At 36.4% G+C, this 26466-nt stretch overlaps 1 protein-coding gene across 2 annotated transcripts in view; it reads right to left on the reverse strand.

Annotated features, from left to right (window-relative positions):
• The window catches only part of DCC (DCC netrin 1 receptor), a 1038093-nt gene that overhangs the window by 524935 nt on the left and 486692 nt on the right, over nucleotides 1-26466 (reverse strand). For both annotated transcript variants that reach the window (XM_054694039.1, XM_054694040.1), the window contains exons 3-4: nucleotides 20295-20579; nucleotides 365-515 (exon numbers count right to left, since the gene is read on the reverse strand). In XM_054694039.1, the coding sequence (XP_054550014.1) occupies nucleotides 365-515; nucleotides 20295-20579 (436 nt within the window). The remainder of the gene's footprint in view (nucleotides 1-364; nucleotides 516-20294; nucleotides 20580-26466) is intronic.

Consider the following 26466-nt stretch of genomic DNA (forward strand, 5'->3'; position numbering starts at 1 on the left):
TTGCACAGACCCTATAATGACATTGGGAATTCAAATTTTTTTTTTTTTTTAATATTCCATGCTAGTACTTCCATAGAATGAGATCCTCCGAAGTATTTTTGCTCAACACTCTTTGGGCAGAACCATCTGAGAGGTGACTTTGGTTTGGTTTTCTAAGCTTCCTTTGAGAACTAATTTAATGAATTTTGACTCTGTTCCCCACCTTTTTATCTCAGTGAGTAAAATCTTTCATATTTTATACAATGCCAAAAATTCAGGGAAATATTAAATTATAATTAAAACTCCTAGTATTTTTAGGCACTTACATCAAGTGAGAAAATAAATGCAGCGCATAGCTCAGAAAAAAATGGAAAATTAGTAATACCTGAGTTGGATGGCTTCCTCTCCTCGTAACCAGGTAAAACTCGGAGGAGGATAGCCAGAAACACAACACTCCAGCACTGCATCTTTTCCTTCAATGGCTATGACATTAGACGGTCTTTGCAGAAAATATAGCTGCCTATGTAGTCCTGGATCTGTGAAAAGAAAATATAGGATCATACCTTTTATGAAAAACATTACAAAGATAAATGATATAGCTTGAACAATTTTCTTTGCTGTGATCGAGAGGAAAGAGGGAAAAATAAAAAATATGCTAATAAAATACATAAATAAAAACATAATACCTAAAAGTTTTTCCATCCCCAGTTTCTAGTATTATAAGAACATTCTTTTTTCTTTTTTTTGTATATATTTCTTACATCATTTTTCATTTTTGCACAATGTATGCATTTTCATCTTGGTTATATTCCCCATACAATTGCACCCCCCTTATTTTGACCCCAATCCCTCCTCTAATCCCTAACTCCCCCTAACCCCATAATGTGTCTCTGGTTTATAATTGCTTGTTGATTTTGATTTTTTCTTCATTATAGTTATTCTTTTTCCTGGTCCCTTATTTAGGTTTTCTAAACTCCTGAAGAACATTCTTGACTATTGATGACATCACAGTGTAAGGCAAAGGGCAACGCTGGAGGCTACAAGTCTTACATGAGCTACAGGTCTTGCTCACTTGTTATTTGCAAAAAAAAAAAAAAAAAAAAAAAGGCATTACAGGGAAAATGTTCTGCTTTCAAAACTTTGCATTCAGCTACTTTGCTTTTACAAAAGACCTACCTTAGGACCTGTTTTCACCAACCAAAAGAGATTAGAAGAGGACTGTCACTTTTAGGACATAAAATGAAAAGTGATCACAGAGTTCGGCATTTGTTTTGCAGCTGCCTTTTCGGAGGCAGTGCATACTGAGCAGCAGGAATGGCACCACCTGCCATCCCGGGATCGCTTTATCCAGGCTGTGTATTTGTGTTATGTTAGCTTTGAGGGTTTTATTTGGCAAATTGTGGATCTGAAAATGCTAAAACAATTTTTCCATATAAGTTAATGGTGAGTCACCTCTTTGCTATGCCGTTTTGATTGATGAAAGGTTTCATAGGAATATTCTATTTGTAGATGACAGAGGGAAAAACTGCAATGTTTCTGGATGTTACCAGTTTGCTTGCCATCTTTTCTACTTAAATAGCTTGCATTTAAACTGCTTTACTTATTGCTTCTGTAGGTAGGTAATTAAGATAAACATGTTTGAATTGTGTTGAATAACATACGTGTACTAAGGAATGCAATATACGGCTGCTGAGAACATATCTGCTGTCTTCACAAAGGAAATTACACTAACATTTGTTTTTGTAATGCTAAGTGTAGGGTAAATGGTTTTCAGGTTTTTCTGCCCTCCCACCATTAGGATTGTCCTGCCTGATGGGGCACCTGTAGTTATTACCTTATTGCAAGGTATCTTGTTTACTTCTGTGGGCCATGGGAGGAATATTGAGATAGTCACAGAGAGAAGCAAAAGCAGGAGAGAGGCAGGAGAGAGAAGAGAAGAAAGAAGCCAGAGAAGCCCAGAGTGAAGACTTGCTGGGAGCTTGGAGGCCCGCCGGCCTCCTGGCCCCCTGGTACTCCTGTCTGCTGGGTACCTGGTTGCTGTGATGCATGTAAAGCTCAATAAAAGCCTAAGAAAGCCACTGAAGGCTCCATGATTCTCCTTTACCCGGTCTGCTGGTATCATAGATATCCTGCTCTGTGGTCATCCTGCCCTTCCACTAAGTCTGGATGTTTCCAAGTCTTCTGTGTAGTTTCAATTTTTAACAATATCCCAATGGATAAAATTGTTCCTAGAGCTGTAACTAAGATAAGGAGCTTCTACATCCTCCTATTTCATCCAGCGTGTTTTCTAGTTCTGTGTATATAGCATTATCCACTTTTGCTAGCAGATAACTGAAGCAGTCAGTTCCTTTTCAACTTAACTCATTCCATTCAAACAAGAACTCATTTGGAATATGCAAAATAGTCACAAAACCCTAGTATAGCACTTGACATTGTCAGAAAAAAAGTTCTTTAACATATTTCCTTCTACCTTTTAATGTAGGGGATACATCAGCAACTATCTTAGCATTAGGTGGGCTTGGAGGAAATCTTCCCAGTCAGGATAATATGCTCTGATCTGAACTGCTGACTAAATTTCTGTCATGCAATTGAATGCATTAAGTGGAATTAACATGTAAGCTGTCAATTTGCAAACATAAGACAAAATCCCAGAGCAAATGGGGCAATGAAATCTTAAAATCAGGATAGGACAGATAGAGAATTGACAAGCCAGATTGCATCCACTGAGGTCATCACATGGGCAACAGATGCTGAGAGAGGAAGTCATGTAGAGTAGAGGGCTACCCATGTTAATATTGCAGCCTGTCTACCTGGGCCTGACCCAGCTCTGCACGGGTGGCTCACTGGTCAATAAAAGAATATGAAATCCCCAATTAATGGCTGAGAGAGCTAACTGTCATTTAAAGTACTCTTTGTGTGCAAAAAGATAGATTCACACTTTCTCAGTCTTCTCACATCTGTTTCTGGTTACAGCAACAAAAATAAATATTCTTCACAATGAAAATATTGAATGCATTTGCAAAATGTGTTAATCCTTATTAAACCAATATTGCAGAAAAATGTCTCAAATGTTTAAAAATTATTGGTGGTATGTTTCAATTTCCTTCTTGAAAATGACTTTGCAAATAAAATGAAAATGGTTTAAAGGATAATATTGCTTAAAAATAAATTTCCTGAAATGGACAGTGTGTCCTAAAATGAGCATTTATAAATAGATGTCTTTGTAATGGAGGTCTGGCCATATGAATGCTTTAATTTCACCACCTGTTCCTCAGCAGAAATATTTCTGCTATATACAGTGTCTATACTATGCTATAATACAAGTTATAGAAAACACCAAGTAAAATCTACTTAATTTGATGTTATAGCAAAAAGAAAATTTTCCTGAGACCTATGTATATACTACTTTTTTATCCTGGGACAAGCCAACACTTTAACTACTATATATTCTTCATCAGCAAACAAAATTATACATCACAAAATGATATTTTAAATTCTTAAAAAATGAGCAAATAGCATTGAGTCCACATATAGGACTTCCCCATCCTCTGACATTGTTTCTTCTTTTAACACATTACATTAATGTTGGTATATTTGTTAAAATTAATGGTGATATTAACATTAATTAAAGTATGTAGTGTACATTAAGGTTCACTCTTCTTTGTATGCAGTTCTATGGATTTCCATAAATGCATGTCATATATCCAAGATTACATATCATATAGAATAGTTTCATTACTGTAAATTTCCTTGAGCTTCACCTATTCATACCCTGCCCCCAACTCAAAACCCAGGTAATCACTGGTCTTTGTACTATTTCTATAGTTGTATCTTTTTCAGGATATCATAAAGTTGGAATTATTGTATAGACATTTTATGTTGTTTACCTTAGCAATAAGCATTTAGGATTCTTCGACATTTTTGTGTGTGGTCTGATAGCTCATTCATTTTTATTATTGGGTATTGTTACATTATACAAATATACAGTAGTTTGTTACTCCATTAACTCATTGAAGGATAGTTGCTTTCAGTGTTGGGTAATTATGCACAATGCTTTTATCAATGTACATGTGCATATTTTTATCTGAACAAAATATTTCACCTTGGATCACCTCTGCTAGATTGTATGGTAAATCACATTTATCTTTCTAAGAAACTCCCAAACTGTCTTCCAAAGTGGCTCTCCACAATTTTGCATTCCCATCAGCAATGAATGGGAGTTGCTAATGTTCCTTAACCACTTAGCATTTGGTGCAGTGGTATATTGTAATTGTTGTAACCTGCAATTCCCCAATGACAAATGTTGTTGACCATATTTTATATACTTAGATTCAGCATATCTTCTGTATATATGTATATTGTCTTTGGTGAGATGTCTGATTCAGATCTTGTTCCTATCATTTACTTTGTTGGTTTTCCTGTTGAGTTTCAAATCTTTTTTGTGTATTTTAGATACAAGTTCTTTATCAGATGTGTGTTCTGAAAAATTTTTTCAGTCTGTGGTAAGCATTTTCATCTTTTTAATATTATCTTCTATAGAGCAGAAATTTATCTGACTTTTACAAAGTCCTATTTATCATTTTTTTCCTTTCATGGATTATAACATAGGTTTTATGCCTAAAATTCATTGTCCACCCAGGATCAGCTAGATGTTCTCCTGTGTTATCCTCTAGAAGTTTTCACAGCCTTGTGTTCTACATTTAATTTTGAGTTAATTTTTTGTGGAAGTTGTAATGTCTGTATATAGATTCTTTGTTTGCATGTACATGTCAAATCTTGCATCACTAAAAATAATCCTTTCTCCACTAACTTGGTTTTGCTCCTTTGTCAAAGGCCAGTTGACTCTCTTTGGGTCATTTTTGGGGAACACTACTTTGTTCCATTGATCTAGCGCCCTATTATTCTGCAAATATCATCTTGACTATTGTAGCTTTGCAATGTGACTTGACATCAGGCACTGTGAAGCCTCTGACTTTATTCTTCTGTGTTTCCACTATTTTGATTATCTCATCTTTCCATATAAACTTTAGGATCAGTTTATTAAGATAGACAAAATAACTTGCTGGTATTTTATCTTTATCTTAAAATATCAGTAGTTCAGCCATCAAAGGGCTCATATTGCCACATGGGAAGCATCTGTTGCTAATATCCTTAGACAGAACATATATATTCCAAATAACTTCAATTCCAACATGATCCATTTCAGTAAAGTTTATTACATTTGTGGCTTTATAGGCATGCAAGTTTGACTATGGTCATACATATGAAAATGTCATCTTTCAAGCAGAGAATCTGGTTTCATTTCTCCAAAGATCTTTCTCTGCAAGTATCTAAGGTAATAAATTCTAATATTATAGAAGTTCCCAAAAATGAATAGAAATTTCCATAACAAATATGTATTATGTTCACAACATTGTGATAGATTAAATACGACCACAAATTACTTTATTTCTTCCAAACCATAACTGAAGTTCTGCTTCCCTATGATTTGAATGTGGCCTAGCCTTGTGTCTTCTTTGACCAACAGATTATGGTCTTAAAATTTCTGATGTTAATCTAAGTGGAGAATGATAGGGCAGATGGGGGACAATTGTATTTCCCAGCCATAAAACAGTGTCAGCTTACAGACATGAAAGTTGGGCCATCTTGAGCCTTCCACCTCAGCCAAATATGCACAAGTCAGCCAAAGTGACACCAGCAGAGGAGGTTTTGTTGAGATGAATTGCATACTCTATGAGATAATAAATTATGGTTTCACTCACTAAATGTTTTAGTGATAGCGATGAGAAACAGGTAAGTGAGACATGCATATAAAATGAAAACAAACCCATCCCACTAATTTAAAATGCCAAGTAACTTTTTGTTGTTTCTTAGTGTGATTTTTGGTTTGTGTTTTTGTACCACTAGAATAATTTGGGTGATTTACAGAGACATTATTAAAGTTAGTATCTGTTTATTTTTCTCCTTTGTGTGCATTTTTAGAAGAATATCAAAAATGTATGTTTAAGGTTGAAAATAGGAGGGTGAAGATACAATTACCAAGGTGATCTTTGTGTGATAGAATTATGGATGTGTTTTTCTTTTGATCTTTGGATATTTTGTACTTTCCAAATATTTTTTATAACAATATATATTATCTGTAAAGATGCTGTAAAATGGATGAAAATGCACAAAGAACAAAGAAATTGTAAGAATTAATAACAAGTTCTAAACAAATATCAACAATAAATAAAAGTTTTCCCTCTAGGTTCTGCAATATTAAAGATGACAAAGCCTCGAAAAGAGAGAAATTCCAGGTCGTGGCTTGGTTTATCTAACTGATTTTAATGGAACCATGATGAATTAGAAATTACTCATAAAAATCATTTTTGTTCTTGGAATATTGACACTAACTATTCAGACACAAATGGAGTTATTCAACTAATAAAACATAAACTAATGACCATGATTTATTTTTAATCACAGGAAATGGCATCAAAGTACCAGTTTGTAATATTCCATTTCATAAATTGGGAAATCAGTACACACGTCACTCTATTTTTACTCTTTAAACTATTCATGTTTCAGATACTTCTGTGCTTCTATACTTTGAAATAAAAATGATAGGACAATGCTAGTGTGGATTCCAGAAATCAAATTTGGACAACAGTTGGAAATTTAAAATAAAACCCTCAAAAGTCACTTTTTCCCCATAATATGAAGTTATACTGAAAACTACAAAAACAGGCCTCTTTACTGTATGGCTCATGGAAATGAATAGACAGAATTACAGAATGACTTTTACTTTTCTAAATTCATTACAAGCTGCCATGGTTTATCTGAACTAAAACTTAGTTTAGCTTTTTTTTTACCCTTTGGGTAGAAACTGTTAGCCTGATGCTCTGACCTGATCCCACCATCATCCTGGGGGTAATGCAGCTAATCTGCCTCAGATAACAGAAGGGTGGGATGTAAATAAAGAAAAGGAACAGGGAATGTAGGGGAACCAAGATATCAAGAAAAAAGTTATAATAAATTAAGACAAAATTAACAGGAAAATATAAATCAGAGACATTCTGCATGGGAGGGGGAGGAAAAGCGATCAAACAGGAGAGGGAGGAGGGACTATGGTGACGGTGCACAGGTGAATTGGAGGTGGGTTTTATGGGCACTACACCTGCGAGAAGAAAGCATATATTGTACAAAAAAGAAGAATGATGTAAAATATATATAAAATAAATAAATAACAGGATTCCCCCCCTCCAAAAAAAATAGATAATATAGTCATCAGTGATACTAATCTCTGACATCCACAGGTTGCATTAAAGTGCAGAGGCATCTGGTAGTCATTGCTATGCTCTCCTTGCTTGTGTTATCTTGCTTGCTTGCTCTCTCTCTCATACACACATACCATTTTCATGGAAAATTTGGCCTATTTTAATCTGTTATCCACTTTGGAAAGGACTCACTTGCCAGCATTTGGAGAAAAGAATATGTAGACAAAGAAACACTAAGTCTTTGGTCTCAGGAACCATTATATTCAAGGTTATAAAAATGAAAAAAAAATATTGAGGACTTCAGGGAGCTTTTTTTAATGTAGATTATATCCATAAATAGCTATCATATTAAAAAATCAAAACTAAGGCCCTCCCTGGTGGTGCAGGGGTTAAGCACAGCACTATGAAGCTATCTGCAGCCTCTGCAGCACAAGTTCGATCCCCAGCTGCCCAGGGAGCAAACCCACATGGTGCAGCAGACCTCTCCTGCCTCTCCTGGTGATCCCCTCAGCAGTGTATTTCAGTCAGTCTGTCTGTTCTGTTCTCCACTCTGTCTCCGGTGAATCTTCTCACCCTCCCTCACCTCTGGCCTGTACCCCAGTTCTTGTATCCATAAAAAAATCAATCTTAAAAAAATAAAAAAAATCAAAACTAAGATTTTAAAATATATTTGGTAAATATTCATAATTTATCAAAAATCATGTCAAAAAACTGCATATTCTAGAAAAAATATTAGTGAGAAGAGTTGGAATGCAAAGATTATATAGCATTACCATACAGGTCTTATACTAGAGATACAAGGATGGCTTAACATGTGAAAATCAACGAACATAATTTACCACTTATCAACAAAGGCAAGATAAAAACCATTTGATCACATCAATAGAGGCTGCGAAAAAATTTCATAAGATTTAACCTCCATTTATGATAAAAATCCTCAAAATAATGAAGGCTATGTATGATAAACCTACACCTATTATCATTCTCAATGTGAAATCTGAAAGTTTTCCCACAAAGATCTGGTACAAGACTAGGATGTCCGCTTGCACCACTGGTACTTAACACAGTATTGCAAGTCCCAGCCAGAGCAATCAGGCAAGAGAAGAATATCAAAGTATACAAGCTGGGAAAGAAGTATAGCTATCATTACTTGCAGATGGCATGATAATGTTCATGAAGTACCCTAAAAACACCACTTAAAACTTTACATAGAACTGAGGTACCCAGCAGGGGAGGGGGAAGAAAAGCAAGGAGAGCACAAACAAGTGTGGGTGCTTCAGTGGGGGGAGTGCTACAGAGATACACCTGAGCAGGGAGAACACTGAAACACTAACAAGGGTGTAAACAATTGGCATTCAATTAAAAAATGAGTTGTTTAATAAAAACAACTGATTTGTTATTTTTTGCATTTAGATTGTTCTGAAATGTTGATTTGTTTGAAATACATGAACGCAATATGACTCAAACAGATGTCGTTGGAATGAGGCCTCTTTTGATAGTGTTTTCAGATAATTGTAATCTTTTCTTTTTTTATTTTTTTTAAAGATTTTTTTTTTTAATAGAGGCATGTTTTTTTATTTATTTGTTTGTTTGTTTGTTTTGTTTATACATGGCACTGGGTACAGTCAGAAGCGCGGGAGGGTGAAAGAATTCACCAGAGCCAGAGCGGGGAGCAGAGCAGGCAGAAGGACCGAAGTACGCTGAGGGGAGCAGCGGGCGGCAGGAGAGGTCTGCGCGCCATATGGGACCCTCCTCCGGTGGCCGGGGAGCAGCCGGGGATCGAACCGGCGCCACAGAGGCCGCGGGCAGCTTCGCAACCCAGCGCTCTACCGCTGCGCCACCTGGGAGGCCCGTAGAGATTATCTTTTCAACTCCAAAACTCAATTAATAGTTTCTTGAAAGTTAGCTGTAATTGTGGAATCTGACACATTTCAATGAATATTTTGCACTACCATATAAAAATCCCGTGGACTATGCTGCAGTTTGAATAGCTCTTCACCCATGCATGATTTCATCACTTGAATCGATGGTCATTTGGTATATACAGTGCATCTTCCAAATATTGACACATTTAATTATACAGTATTGAAAAAATCTTACATGTTATTATCACCACCAATCCTATCAGACAGGCCTTTTAATGCTGTGAAGCTGTCAAGTTCCCAGTGGCAAATACAAATTTTCCGAATTTCTAATTTTAACTTAAATTCTTGAATTTCATCCTTGGCTGCAAATACTGTTTTCCTAAAACTGATGGGCTCACTTCGTTCATTTTTGAGAAACAGTCTAGCTAGTACCCAAATATGAATAGCTGCAGTTTTTCTGTTGATTGTACTTTCAAGTAAAAATAGTATTCCATGAATTTAAAAAAAATCAGCTTGAAATTAAAATGATGACAAAAGTGCTCACCTCTCAAAAACCAGTTTGATAACCTTCCCATTTTCTCACACAGAACATTAAAAAAATGTATTGAATGACTGATATTTAATAAAATTAACAACTGTTACTCTATCAAAGATATTCTTAGGTCAATATGGTAAAAAAACACATACACAAAAAGTACTATCGGGCCTCCCTGGTGATGCAGGCAATTGAGCGCCGCGCTGTGAAGCTGTCTGTAGCCTCTGTAGTGCCAGTTCTATCCCGGCTGGCAAGAATCCCACATGGCGCAGCAGACCTCTCCTGTCTCGCCGGCTGCTGACCTCAGCAGTGTATTTCAGTCAGTCTGCCTGTTCTGTTCCCCACTCTGTCTCTGGTGAATCCTCTCACTTTCCTGTGCCTCTGGCCTGTACCCTAGTTTTTATATAAATAAATCTTTAAGAATAAAAGTACTATCATTAAAATAGATTTGACCTCATAGATCTTCCAAAAGTATCTCAAGCAACATCAGAGGTCCACAAAGCATACTTTGACAAGTGATGTAGAAAGAGTCAAAAAATTAATCATTCTTCTGAGACATTCAAAAGCCCATTTTCTCTCAACATGGGAATCATTTCACATCCTTCAAGTAGAACTAATAAGTGTATTTCTTCCTCTTACTTTTTCTCATCCTTATCCTCATCCCTTCATTTTATTATTCTGATTGTATTGCATTTGGGAATGCCATGCAAAGCTTAAATATTTCCACTCACCGCCTTTCAGCAACAGATCATTTATTTTTTTTAAAGATTTACTTATTTATACACACAAGAGTTGGGGTACAGGCCAGAGGTGCAGGGGTGAGAGGATCCACCAGAGACAAAGCGGGGAACAGAACAGGCAGACTGACTGAAATACACTGCTGAGGGTAGCAGCGGGCAAGTCAGGAGAGGTCTGCTGCGCCATGTGGGTTGCTACCTGGCCGGCTGGGGATTGAACTCATGCTGCAGAGGCTGCAGATTGCTTCACAGTGCTGTGCTTAACCCCATGTGCCAACAGGGAGGCCCCAGCAACAGATCATTTAAAGTCAAGAAAAATCTTGGATCATATAACCTGAGAATTTATCTAAATTTCACATAATCAGATAGCACTCAACTGTCCTCAAGTCCCATGAACTAAGGAGGCATGGGAAAGGGGCACTAGAAAAGGTGGAGAGAGAATTTTCTGCTTTCATTTCAATGAAAATAAATCTGAGATTATCCTGGCCAATTAATTGTGTCTATGAGGCCAGCTGGAACTAGGCTTAGCTCTTCATTCACAGGTTTTACCAAATGACTAGGGGACACATAATACTGTTTTCCTTCATGTTAGGTGAGCAGTTTGACTATATAAATTACCCAAGCTGGGATAAATTTAAAGAAAAAGGTAATTCTATAATTATGCTATGACATGATATGTGACAGGGACTATCCTGTGTGAACTGGATTGCAGGCAGACTCACCCTCAGATGATAGCGACTTTCTTTTAAATGGGATCATTTTCCTAAATTGTTATTTAGGAACCTCAACTCTAAGCTTTCAGATTCTGAAGAACTGAGGCATAGTGAAATTTAATTATGGATTGTTGGCATCTGTGTCAGCAAGGGGAAAAACACTGCTTTTCACAACTTAATAACCCTCTTTCCTAAAATAACCAGGATGTGCTTCTAATTTTTATGCCTTCTGAATGCAAGACTGTTTTTCTTGTTCTATACTTTTGGTCTTTATTAAATTCCTGCCTCAATGGAATATCAAACATGTTTCCAAATGGAAATGAAAGGGAACTATAGACTACCATGAAGTATTCTCTTTGATTTCTTCCCAGGCATAAAATTTACAAATTATTTTAACTTCACAAAGCCAGTGTTCTCTCTGCTGTTCCCTACTGGCTCCTTAGGCATCCCCCCACTAGTTCTTTTAGAAAATGAGACAGGACTGCATGCTTCAAAAGCAAGTAGAGACTGTAATGTGTGTTCAGAGTGAAAGTTCCAGGAATCTCTTAACTCTGTTCAGAGTGTATTTTATTAAAAAAAAAAAAAAAAAAAAAAAAAAAAAAAACACACAGTCAAATCCAGAATGATCACAGGGATAAAATTTATTTACTAATTAATGTAAAGACTTCATCTGGTCAAAAGCCAAGGAACTTTGAACTGAGAGGGGCAGGGGAGCCATTCTTAGCAACTACTATTCATCGCTCTATGATTCTATTGCTTTCCTTGCCTATTTACACTGATTCAGTACTAAAAATGACATTCCCTTTCTGTAAATATTCCTACATCTGTTCATATTTCCTTATTTTTCTCCATGTACACACACATATTGCTATTTGTAGTTAAGAGTTTAGAGGAAGAAAGGAGAATGTCTATTCTTATCATTGGCTTATGGCTATATCCCTTCTGTCTCACAGGCAAATTTTGAGTCTCTCAGTTTCATTTTGTAGCAGAGCTGAAGGAAGTGATTTTTCATTTATAGAATGATTTTTTTTTTTTAATTTTACAGCTGACAGTAGAATCCCAGAAAACAAATGTTGCCATTATGATATGTCAAAGTTAGTTTAGGGATCCCAGAAATCATAATTTATATAAATGCACAAAGCAGCATTTAAAATTTCCAGAAAATAAATGTATTTGTTATTTAAACTCTAGTTTTTGATGAAGAACCAAAAGTATTTGGATTATTTCTTACCCATCAGTGTTGCGTGAGTAAAGGTGTGCTCATAATTCATGAATAAACTGTTTTATATTCCAGCAATAAACTGATGTCAAACAGGCCCAGAGAAGGAAGCTCTGTTGGTCCTTTTATTAATTTTTGTGACTTGTGCACTCACAGCTTCTAGTTTGGCTTCTATACACCCTTGGGGGAAACCTCTTGCTGTGTATGAGTCCTGATCCTTCAGTGAGTTACCAGGTCTGCCAAGTGTCACATTCCTTATAAATGCAGAGTATGTCAGTTCCAAGAGACTTGAAAAAAGCAGGTTGTCCCTTTTTCAAGAGACCTTCATCCCTTTAAGTCAGGGATGATCTCAAGTACATTGTTTTTGCTTTCAATCTTATGTGAAATAATAACCTGTAAGGGAGTGGGAGTAAAAGGAGATAGCATCACTATCTCTTTTTGGATCAAAGACATTTGACATTTTGGGTCAAAGATGAGAAGAGAAAACCTAGTGGATTTTCTAAGGAGGAGATCATTAGTGACACCAGAACAACAGATATGGCAAGAAAAATGTAGTAAATCCTCCCATATTCCAAGCACTTTCAACTTGGAAGCCTGGGCCCTAGTGAAGGTCCCCAAAATTGTATTAAGGTATGAAGACTTTTTTTTTTTTAATTTAAAAACCAAACAGGGGTCCTCCCTGGTGGCCTACGTGTTAAGTCTCAGCACTACCACCACTGTGGTCTTAATTTGATCCCTGGCCAGGGAGCTAACCCTTATGGCATGGCAAACCTCTCCTATTTCACCCACTGCTCCCCTAAGCAGTGTATTTCAGTAAATCTGCCTGTTCTGCTCCCCACTCTGTCTCTGTTGAATCTTTTCACTGCCCACCACCCCCACAACGCTGGCCTACACTCCAGTTCTTCTATGCATAAATACATAAATCTTAAAAAAAATATAAAAAAAAACAAATAGGAATTTTCTATTTATCCATAACAAGTCAGCTCAGGCTCAGGATTACTAACAGGGTTTACAAACACAGATTTACTAAGCTACTAGCATAGACTGTCACATGTGACTTTGTCACATCTGAATGAAATTTCAACATGTGAAACATTGTTATCTCAGTTATCTTGCATTGGTTGAAAGATCTGATCTATAGTAACCGATTTCAATATAATACTGGTTTCCATGCTCTGTGAAGCCATAGCTCCCAAAGACAGGCAAAAGTTAACATCTGGGGGATGGGTGGGGACATCATAGCATGGAACTTGGTCAGTTCACTCCATGGTGAGCTGCATACACGAAAAGGTATTCCATCATTCCTTGCTTCTTGTGATAATATAAACCAACTTAAAAAACAAACAATAGTTTTATTAATCTAAAAGTATAATCTAATATTTTTATGACTTATTTTTAAGCCTTAATGATTGTGTTTTAGCATGGACTTTATAGTTTTTAATACTATAAAGTTTAGACTTTGTCTAGGAAATGACCTCTTAAATGCTGGGGTTATAAAGATATGATAAAACAATACATGAGATCCTTGGTAATGAGACTATTTGGAGAGCTTGATCTGATCCAATCTCTTCCTAAAAGATAAGGAAACTAAGGATTTTAGAGGATTAGATATATTGGTAATAAAGATCAAATACTAGAAATTGTACTTACCATTAAATACCCATTAAATACCTAAGCCAGTGCCTCTTGCAATATTTCACATAGCAAAAGAAATGATATCAATGGAAACATAAGTTTGAAAATCATGTGGAGATGACATAACTAGAGATTAAATAGTTGCAGGAGACTGACTTCTAGTAGATGTGTGAAGGAAATGAAGAAATTGGGCAGTACTGTGGATAAATAACATTAAACACATATAATTAACTATCAGTAGATAAATGAATACTTAGATATTCAATATCAAAATCAGATAATTTATTATTAGAATAATCATCCTGACATGAGAATCAAATTCTTTAAGATTGGAACTACTAAAATGTTGAAGTAATTATAACAGCTACTGAGAACTTAGCAATTCCAGACATTGTATTTGGCCTATTATATTAGAGCCTCATAATCACACTATGAATTATATGCTATTACTCTCTGCATTTAGTAACATAAATAAATTAACACTTAGATTAAGTAACTTGCCCTAAATCCCACAAATAGTAAGTGGTAAAACATAGTCCAATGTCAAACTCCATGCATTTCAAAATGTATTATAATAATTCAAATTAGGGATTTAAAATATTTCTTATTTGATCAATATTAACTCAGTATTAACTGAATCCATGAAAATGGATTGTTATAGGCCATATGCTGACCTCTTCATTCAATTTGCGTGAAACCTGCTATATCATCTAGCATATGTGGATTTCACATGGCTTCAATATATTTTATTTTATGCTTTTCTAAGTAAATGTAGGAAAGAACAAGAAGAAACCATTTTATCCAACTTAGATCTATGAGCTATTAAGAATGTCTTGTTCACAGTATAGCATAAAAAATGGCTCTTTTCAAAGCTAGGTAAAAGAAAACAAACTGTGGGGAAAGTCTTCAATGCACTGATATTATAAAACCATCAGGTAATACATTAATCTGATTTGCCTTCATTCCTTTTTTTTTTCCCTGTACATAAGCTTATGTCATGGTATCCATTGTTCAAAAGCCTTCAATTCATAAAATTAATAAAATCAAGTCTAGAAAAAGTCTTAGCACTATGAAGCTATCTGCAGCCACTGCAGCACAAGTTTGCTCACCAGCCAGGGAGGTGACTCACACTGTGCAGCAGACCTCTCCTATCTCACGGCTGCTCCCCTCAGCAGTGTATTTCAGTCAATCCGCCTCTTCTGCTCCCCACTCTGCCTCTGGTGAATCCTCTCACTCCCCCCCCACCTCTGACCTGAACACTAGCTCCTGTATACATAAATAAATCTTTTGAAAAATGTTTTAAAAAATCAAGTCTAAATTTCTGGACATAGATACAAGGTTCTCCACTAGGTAGAATCAAATTCTCATCCGAGATTGATCATCTGCTGTTATAATTCTACAAAGGGTTATCTCTTAACTATCTAGAAAAGTAATTGTCTCTATGAATAGTTACAATTTTCTACCCAGATTGATTTTTCTTTGTTTATATTGATTTTAAAATAGATATATTTACCTGAATTTACCATTCCCTGGCTTATGTCAGTGATCTGGCTACATGAACGTACTGTCTGGCCCTACGGTAAATTTAAAAACAAATTTTCCCTACAGATGACTATTTTACAGAAGTTATAAAAATAAATGGTACTAAAATATAATTATTTTTGAAACATAAGCAATATTTAGTGAAGCAAACATATAATGCATCCATTGAGTCAGCAGCTAATTCTTAATGATGAACAAAATTCTAAAACTATTTTCTTTAAAACTAAAAGACAATTTTCTCCTCTAAATAATATGAATTTTGGAATGGTTTTAGATTATTTTGATAAAAAGTGTTACAGAGAACAATCATTGAAATATATTGTAGTCCAATTGATTCCATTAAAAGCCAATGCCTCTAATTATATATTTAGTTCAGTTCTACCCAGAACCCACAGTCATATAAGTGTAGTTAAACGGATGAACAATAGATTAAATTACCAATTGATCAATTCAATTAGGCCATTAAGAAAACTGAAATTTGAGTTCCAGTGTATGGGCCAGTTATTTTAGTGAACCGAGTGCCCAAAGCAGATTTATAATTCAGCAATTCAATATACTACTTGGCACTCAGATGCAATGAGGACGGAATAAAGTGGACTTGACAATAGTAATGGCTACTTCCATCCCTCATATATTCTCCATCACATACAGTAAGACATTTTAAGTCATCTCAACTCTTACTTAGTATCTTGCTATCAATATTAAAAAAAAAAATCAGCTTCTTACTCTGTTAAAAATGTCCAATGCCACAGAAGCAGGAGTTTAGTTTCTGCCTTAAAACATCAACAAGCTGACTAAATTTGTTACCAATTTCCCAACTTTTGAACTACTCATCTGGAAACTATATAGGAATACCTCATTTGAAAAACAGTAAACCGTTTTGAACACAAGAACACCAAAAGCACCCTCCCGGTATCCGTGAAGTGTCATACCTAGTGTTTGTCTGAGACTGGACTCTATTTCCAACTTCATCAGCCATATCTGCATGTTTCCAAGATGTGTCTTTCACATCTCTTCACCAATATCCATTTCCATATTCCTTCTGAGACCATGTAAGCTTTTGATCAATTGTTTCCCAAATTAATATGGCACATTACATTTAATCTTACTTCCAGTTTGCCCCTTGCAACACAACCTGTGCACTACAATCAGGTAAAACAATATGAGCAGTTCTCCTAGAAGGTTTTTCTTTTTCAAATAATTAATTTATATATATTTTACATCATTGTTGATCTTTGTACAATGAATGCTTTCTCTTCTCAGGTATAGTCCCCACAAAATTGCCATCACCAATTCACCTGTGCACCGTCCCTATGGTCCCCTGTGCACTTCCTCCCCTGCAGAAAGTCTGATTTATAGTTGCTTGTTAATTTTATTATTTTTTTTTTCCTGATCCCTTATTTGGGTGCCATATATTCCTCCTATAAGTGAAGCCATCTGATACTCTTCTTTTACCTTCTGGCTTATCTCACTGAGCATAATCCCCTCTAGCTCCACCCACATTGCTGCAAATGGCATGAGTTTATCTTTTTTGATTGCTGAACAGTATTCCATTGTCTATATGCAAGGTATCTTTTTGATCCAGTCATCTGTTTTGGGGCATTTGTGTAGTTTCCATATCTTACCTACAGTAAATAGTGCTGCAATAAACTTAGGGGTGTAGGTTATCCTTTGAATTAATGGGTTTGTGTCCTTTGGGTTTTTATGTGTTTGCTCTAGGATTATGTTGCTCATTTCTCCTGCTGTACACTGTGTGTACCCAGCCACTACTTATTCTCAAGACTGGTACACTGGTGTCTCTTTTATCTACTGACACTCTCGCTTTCATTTTCCACTTTCACTACACAGTCCACTTGCTTTATCTGCTTCCTCCACTAAACTATAGCTGTTTCAGGGCAATTTTGTGTTCCGAGCAACTGGCATGATAGAAAGTATAAAAGATGCACTCAAAAGTTTGTTGAATAAAGCATATATTTACTTAGTGAATAACCTGAAACTGCTTGCTGAAAAATAGCATTTTAAAACCACTACTGAATTCTTAAAATCTGAATTTCCTAACTCTTAGTTACTTGGTGATATTAGATAGCTGATGTATAAATGTGGTGACTTGAAATGCATTTCACATAAACTTGAACAACTGCATTAAGTTACACATTATTTAAAATTACATAACTCTCTACATGCATACAAATTCATTCTCCGCATGAAATGTTGTAAAAACTATTCTTAGACAAAATTGTGAAACTTCAAATTAGCATTTATCTTTCAATCTAAGGCAAAATATAGATAATTTACTGGTATTTAAATGACCATGGAAGAATATATATTTTCTAAAGAGAGGTAACCATTCAGGTACCACTTTAACGCTTCTGTATCATGTTTACAATATGATAGGTTTATACTGAAATTGCCTATTTTAGCAGAAAAAAAATGAGTGTTAGGCATTAGGATAGAGAATGGACAACAGAAGTATATAAGATGTTCCTCCCTCAAGTTGGTTGGTACTTACAGAAAGTGGAAATTGATTCAGAAAGGATTAGCATGAATTTTTTTTTATATTTTGTATATTTTTACATCATTTTTCATTTTTGCACAATGTATACTTTTTCATCTTGGCTACTGTCCCCATACAATTCCCACCCCCCTTATTTTGACTAATTCCTCCTACCACCCTCACCCCACCCCATAGTGTATCTCTGGCTTATAGTTGCTTGTTGATTTTGATTTTTACTTTATTATAATTAGTCTTTCTCCTGGTCAGCAATCAAAAAAACTAAACTCATGCAATTTGCAGCAACATGGATGGAGCTGGAAGTGATCATGCTCAATGAAATAAGACAGAGAAAGAATAATACTGGATGGTCTCATTCATAGCAGGAATTTAGAAAACCTAAATAAGGGACCAGGAAAATGACTAATTATAAAATTATAATAAAGTAAAAGTCAAAATCAACAAGCAACTATAAACCAGAGACACACTATGGGGGTGGGGGGTGTGGGAGAAAGTGAGGAGGGATTAAGGTCAAAATAAGGGGTTGAGAATTGTATGGTACGGGGAATATAACCAAGATGAAAATGCATGCATTGTGCAAAAATGAAAAATGATGTAAAAATATATAAAGAAAATAAAAAAAAAAAGAAATGACACTTACTGCCAAGGTATGTATTGGGAATGGGGAATGTGACTAGAAATCTCTGTGGGTTCCACCCCCAAGCTGATTCATTTCACTGTTAATGTTTATGTTACAGTGTCAAATGGGGGGGTGGGGTGGGAGTGTCCCAGACATCTTAGAATAAAATTATGTATGATACAGCCATAAAAAAATAAATACCCACAAACCTCTAAAATACCCCAACATAGTTATATTTTAGCTAAAGTTAACACTATGAAATTTAGTATAAAATAAATATCCATGGTTTACAAAACAAATTTGTTTCACAAGGTGAAAAAATAAGGTAAATGATGAATTCATGATTACATATCTATGTCTTTCAAAACATTCCATTTCCAATTTAATATTTAATTAGCTCAACTGTATTCCATAATACCCCTGGAAAATAAACCTCTCAGTCACAGCAAGATAGTAAAACATATTCTTGCCAATTTTCTACATGGCTTACCTATGATTGACTTAACAGATGCATTATTAAGTATATGTGAATATAAATATTTAAAATTGTGTATCCAATGCATGCCTAAATAAGTGCATGTATGTTTGGGAATAAATGCTACATTTGCATCTGCCATAGTGTAATGGATGGATGGTAACTCTATTGCTGATGGTTATTCTCGGTGACTAATGGAAGAGAGCATACACAAAGGAGTTAGATAAGTTTTCAGAGACATCCTTAAAGTATATGGAAACTTTTAGTCAAACAGTCAGTTTGTTTTTGGGATGACTTAGGAATGTTGCCCTCTACACAGCTGAAGAACCTGAGACAACTACACAAAATAGATGTCACAGAGACAAAAACCACCATCAAAGCACTGATAGGGAGTCTGCCAATTACTCACCTGTGCCCCTTCTTTGTCATTCACACAAGTCTTTGTAAACCTTACAGAGGAGATTGAATGAGAAAATAGATAGCATAGATAAGATTGTAGCAGTTACAGGAAGAGAAAAGATCTAAGAGAATATTCAATCCAACCTGTGATTATTTAGAAGAGGAAAAGAAGCTCAGAGTCTCCATGTAAAAGGAGACAGAGGCCTATAGAAACAACTGTCCCTATGATAATTTCAAACACACATTGTAATTACTTACATGTCCACCTAAAACTCTAATAAGCCAGGTTCTTTGTCAGTTCTAGGTATCGCTATAGTCCTCATAGAGTGCAATGCTTCTCAGAAACGAGTGTATAAATGGATGGGAAAAAAAGTGTTTGATATTTTCTGGGGCAAGGGTCTTAACCTCACTGAGCCTCACGTTCACCCTTTGAAATGGAGATAATTATGACTACCTCTTATAGTGCTATCAAGGAAAATGAAATGATAAATAGCAAATACTTAGTAATCAAATTTGCACAAAGAAGCACTCATTACACATCAATGGAATGTGTGAATGAAAGAGCGAAGTTAAACATAAGGAAAATACCTGTTTCTGTAGGGACTTCGACTATAAGACATGAAAAAAATAAGAAAAGCTTCTGACATACCCTTATCTTACAGCTCAAAGAGATATAGAAAAAAAAATATATAAACAAGACCCCTAAACCAACCCAAAACTCACAGTTGCAAAATTTTTGCTACAGAAAAAAAAAAAGTTCCAACTATTCCAGATATAATTCTGAAGACAATAAAGAACAGGGCAATACCTGATAAAATTCTGACTTCTGCTTCATTTCCTGTTCGTGAGCTGGCTGGATTCCGAGCTAAGCATCGGTAGATTCCAATGTCCCCTGATTGAAGTCTGCTGATCTGCAAAGCCCCTGAGGGCAAGACCACCACTCGGGAATCACCCAGGGTCGGAGTCAGGTCCTGTTGATTTTTCTGCCAGTGTATTGTTGGCATCGGCTCCCCAATAACTTCACACTTGAGTAGCACTGTGTCTCCCATGAAGGCGGTGACAGATTCTGTCTGGGAAAGAAACCTCAGTGGTCCTAGGGGAAAAACAAAGAAAGGTTAACTCTTAAATGAATGACAATAAAAATAATCATGCTTGCAAAAAACCAATAAAAATAATCACACCTGCATTTTTCATAGACAACCATTTTATAAGTATTTTATCAATTTTCATCTCACTTGCTCTTAATATTTAGCTTACTGTTTCATTATTATTGGTTAATTAGTGTAAAATAAGCAGAGAATAGATCACCCTAATTTTATAGATGTAGAAACTGAGGCTCAGAGGAGAGAAATTCCACATGCAAGTTCACCTAGTTATTATGTATCTTTGAACCACAAGACAACTTAATCTAGGAAATTACATCAACATGACATATGGATAGGTGCAAACTACCAAGATGGTATACCACTCACTATAGCTACATTCACATAAACCACATAAACAGGTTGGCAGCCTGGAGAGGCAATAATGTTGCCCTTCTGTAAGAATGACTAATTAATTATAGATAAAGACTCATATTGATGCACACATTAATTAATCAATTGAAATTGCTCCTACATGTAGGTACTAAAATTACTCCTCTGGCTCCCAAATTAAAGCTCTAGTATCTGTATCATGAAGCTGTTTGTCTCTACACTACATATGTGTCCTATAGGGGGCACCAGTCACATGATAATCCATCCTCTTTAGCTACCAGCATAATTCCTAATTGTGCTGGGACTTACCATTGAGTGAAGCCCAAAAGAAATCTGTTAACCTGTGCCTTGACTCACTGTTCAAAGTCTGACTTCTAGGCTATATACAGTGTCCAGTCTTTGAGTCTATTCAAAAGAAGACTCATTTATCTACTACTGATTGATGTTGATACGGGTTTAAAGCATGGTTTAAACATGGTTTAACACAGAATGGTTTGTAGAAACTACCGAAGGCAAAACTGCAATAGGTAGTGACCAGATAGTGTGAGAGTTCCCTAGAACAACAAAATTTTAAACAAATTTGTGACATTTTTATTAAATAGTTTTCTTCTTGGTCTTAACCCCTACTATTATAATTTACCCACATAAGCTAAATATTTCATGATATAGGGGTAAGAATAAAATATATTTGATAAGTTGATGAAATATCTGAATACTTTTATGTATCATATATATGGTACGTATAAGTAATACACATCATATAAAATTCTAAAATATCTGTTTTACATCTGAATGTTACTCAAAAAACTGCACCTGCAACATTCTAGTGCACAGAATAAAATATGAAAGAGTAATTCAAATCGATACTCAACCATTGGCTCCTTTATATAAACCTCATCTACCTGGAAGAATCATACATGAGGATTGAGACTGCATATTAATATAATTAGGCTTAGTGGAATTGGGTTCTTCTCGCATACTTATTCAGTATAGACTCTATTGTGATTCCAGATGGTCTTAAACAGGGATCAGGATTTATCGTATTTAAAATGAAATGATGCAATGTTTGAAATCTTCAAATAGTTGATTATTTGACAGAGTGAGAAATTACATACATGACTTGTAGCTTTTTTTTTTTTTTTGCCCCTACAAAGGAAATCCTACACCTCAAATAGCAATTCTAAGATTACAAGGCTATGTAGGTCTTGGATTAATGCCCCAATATTGTGCAGATGTTTAGCACTCACATCTCACAGAGGTGTAGCAAACTGGCAATAATATTAACAGAAGAAGTTATAGGCTATCAATTTAGTACTGTATTTTCAAGGCATGAGCATGAGCACCTAGTAGTGAACATTAAACTCAATGTTACTCATAAGAATGAAATACAGTATTTTCAGAAGTCATTTAATGCTCTAATGCAAAACAAACAATCATGCTTCATTCACAGAAAATACAAGCATAATTTCAACTAGGTCTTTGTGAAAAATAGTTACCTGCTGAATAGGAGGCTGTTTGCTGAAAAAGCCTGGTTATTAGATCCCAACCAATCCACGATAATCATAGTGCAAATGATCTTCCCATTTCTATTCTTATTTTGCACAAATCCATCCCAAACAAATTTCACTCAGCAAACTGACATTTGAAACATTTCCTAGTGTTGCCCAAGAATCTAGCAAAGCACCTTCCAAACTCATCTTCTACATTCCCATGAAGAATTTCAGGACTTACTGACCTGAACCACAGCTTCCTCTTGCTTTTCTCAAAACTGTAGTCTACTTTAAGGCTGTTTTACAACCACTCCAGGCTGGGTAGGTTCACCATCGGTTCCACGGATTTGAAAGAGAATTTTGGAGCCCTTGGAGTCATTTTCACAGGTTTCAATGGTAAGCAGGGGAGAACAGCCAGCAGGGAGACAGCAACTTGACCCCCCTCCACTCCCAGCCAGGGTGACGCTGCCCTTTTAACCCCTCCCTCCTAGGCATAGATGTGCACATTGCACATGCGCACACATGCATACTCAGGTGTCCATAATCAGGCACTTGTGCCCCACACCCACGTGCTTTCCAGGTTAACAAGATCAAGGCCTCAGGTGATAGCCATAGAGGCCAATGGTGTAAAAAACCTGATCAACTTCATTTACCCAACAAAGGCACTGAGTCAGAAGAAGGAAAAATACTTTTCCCTAGTCTTGTTTACTGGAAATCATCTTTCAGCCTTTTGAATTTTTATAGTACTCATAATTTATAGCTAATATGACATGGTTGACATATATAGTTGACTATATAAATAAAATTTTGAAAGTGTTTTCAGGTTTGTATATGTTTTTTTCAGTATTTTATGTTGACAGAATACATTAAATATCTACTGAAAGAGAAAGATTCACAAATATTTGCAAAGGTTCTATGTGACTCTAAATACTTAAATGGGACATTACAAACATGCAAATGTTAATAACTGCATTTGAGTGCCAAATCTTTCACTAACATATTCTGTGGCAGTTTGGGATGGTGAATGAGGACCTTACTGGGGGGTACCAGAACACTGGGTTAATTTTTTGGCTTCACCAATTTATGATCTGGATGACTCAATGCAAGGTGTCACTTTTATCACGTATTATTCTAAGCACATTTATAGATTACCTGACTTATTCCTCATAACAGCCCATTAAATAAGTATGATCATTTTCACTTTATAAGTGGAAGTGGAATGGGAACATAACTTATTTACACAATGTATGACAGCTTTTTAGAAGTTTTAATATTGAATTATATTTCTTAAAATACTTTTTTCTTTGCTATAAGTAAAAATGTCTCAAGAGGAGTTTTTTTCCAACTATCATCATACTCCTATCTCCTTATTCCTCAAATATCAAGCAGCCACACAGTTGTGGATCAACTTACTTCGTTGATTAGTAAGTACATTCTGCCCTAGATTGAAATCTCATAGACCAACTTGAGCCTGTAGTACTGCACACAACACACAGACCTGTTTTGGGTACTCTCACAGAGACTTTTCATTATAAGCCTTGGGAAAGGCTATTTTCAAGAATGAATTCTATAGAGTCGTGTAGGGTAAGGTAAAAGTATCAGGCTTTTCTGCCCTCCCGCCATTAGGATAGATTAGGGAACCCTGTGGTCCTGAATGCATGCCTGATGGCGGGCACCTGCAGTGGGTACACCTGGGACGAGAGACTGAGATTATAAGAGCCGCATCATGGGGCGCCAGCAGAAGCCAAGAACGAATGGAAGCAGGAGAGTAGAGAAGCAGAGAGAACACAAGAGAAGGCTGGAGAGCCCAGATAGAGTGAAGGCTTGCTGGGGACTGGGAGGCCTGCCAGCCTCCTGGCCCCCCAGCACCTCTGCCTGCCATGTGCCTGGTAAATCTAAATAAAAAACCTGCAAAAGCCACTGAAGACTCCAGGACTCTGACTCCTCCTTTACCCAGTCTGCTGGATCAGAAAACCTGCTCAGTGCCCTGTTCCTGTCCCTACAAGTCGTTTCCCACCTTCACTCCTAGTCTGTCCCTTTACTAGGAAACCCGGACTTGTGGGAAGCACCCATACCTGTTCACTTAGACATTTACACAGTATCCAGCACCTCCAAGCCTTAACCAAACTCACACCTATTAGCAAGGGATTGTTCAGGAACCAAAAAAGGGAAAGACACAATGGAATACTACTCAGTGATGAAAAAGGTAAACTCATGCCATTTGCAGCAACATGGATGGAACTGGAATGGCTTATTCTAAGCAAAGTGAGGCAGGAGAAAGCCATGTACCGGGTGACTTCACTCATGTGGAAGCTAAAGGAACTAAACAAAGGATCAGACAAAGACGAACTGTAAAACTGACCCTTGAAAGCAGACTGTAGATCTGACCTACTCAGGAAAGTTGGGGTGGGAAAGGGAGAGGGGGTGGAGAATAAGAAAGTGGGGAGACTAGAACACACTAGAGGGTGGTAGACAACTACTGGCACTTTGGTGGTGGGAAAACTATGATGACTGCATCAGAGGGGAGAAGTCTTATACTGTGAAAAAATAAATAAGGATGTAGAAAAGCAAAATTAATAAATAAACATCCATTTAAAACAAAAACAAGAAAAGACATGTTGCTTTCCATAGGGAAATTCAAACACCTATGATACTTCCATTCTATCCCCTGGCTTGGAAATTAAAAACAGGGACACTTGTAATTCAAATTTCATAGGTGATAAATATTCAGTATAAGTACCTGGGATTCAGCATCAGAAATTTTATTGATGTCAAGTATTCTAATTCTAGTTGTAGAATAAGCAGTAAGTGCTTACTATTCGTAAGAGATGTAGAGCTACATTCCATGGAGAGGTGGGTCTCATGGTGCTTATTTTGATTTCTGTAAAAAATTTTTCCATTATTCTCTAATGCTAATTTTACACTAACAGAATTCAAGTGTCTATTTATACAGGTTCCTTTGATAAAAGTTCCTCAAGGTCTAGACACCTATACTCACAATTCTTTTCTAGAACATATATTAAATACCCATGCAAGGAAGAATGAAGTTTTCAGTTCTTCAGTAACATACTATTTAATATGTGGGATTTAAAAGGGCCCACATAGTTCAGAATTCTGACTTCCTCATAGAGGCCTCTACCAAACCCAGTGAGAACCCAGGTTTAAGGAGACATCGCTTACTTAAATTGTGATTGATTAACCATGGAATTCATGTAATAGTCCTCTTCCTGGCTAATCTGTAAATTCCACAGAACCAACGCTGAATCTATTTTAGCCTGTACTTTCAGCTCTGAGTGCAGACCATGACATACGACGTCTTTCAGTTATTTGTTAAATTTAAAAAAAAATATATGTATTATTGTTAAGATCATTAGTTTAAGCACATATCCCAGGTCCCAAACACTGGGAAGCTTAGGAAAGATAGTGGCTACTAAGGAAGCATCAAGAGGGGAAGAAGGGCCTCCCCTGTTGGTGCAGCGGTTGAGCGCTGGGCTACGAAGCTGCCCACAGCCTCTGCAGCCCTGGTTCGATCCCTGGCTGCTGGCGAGGGTCCCGCAGACCTCTCCTGCCGCCCACTGCTCCCCTCAGCAGTGTATTTCGGTCCATCTGCCTGCTCTGCTCCCCGCTCCCCGCTCTGGCTCTGGTGAATTCTCTCACCCTCCCGCGCTTCTGACTGTACCCAGTGCTTGTATAAATAAATAAATAAATCTTTAAAAAAAAAAAAAAGAGAGGGAGAAAACAGGATTTTTTCAGGGAAAGTGAAAAAGAGCTGAAGCAAATCAACATACAGGAGGTCAATCTGTCAGCCTTTAATTTGAAAAAGAGATAGTGGTGGAACATACAGAGACCAAACAAAGGGTCAGACAAAGACAAACCAGTCCTTGAAAACTAACCACAGATCTGACCTTCCAAAAGAAGCGAGAAAGAGGGAAGTGGAGAGAAGCAGAATGGACTATGGTGGAGGATATGGGTACTTTGGTGGTGGGAGAGCTCCAATGACCACACCCAAGGGGAG

This window comes from Talpa occidentalis, unplaced genomic scaffold (genome assembly GCF_014898055.3).
Source record: "Talpa occidentalis isolate TD23 unplaced genomic scaffold, MPIMG_talOcc4v2.1 talOcc4.13, whole genome shotgun sequence".
Taxonomy (NCBI): Eukaryota; Metazoa; Chordata; class Mammalia; order Eulipotyphla; family Talpidae; genus Talpa; species Talpa occidentalis.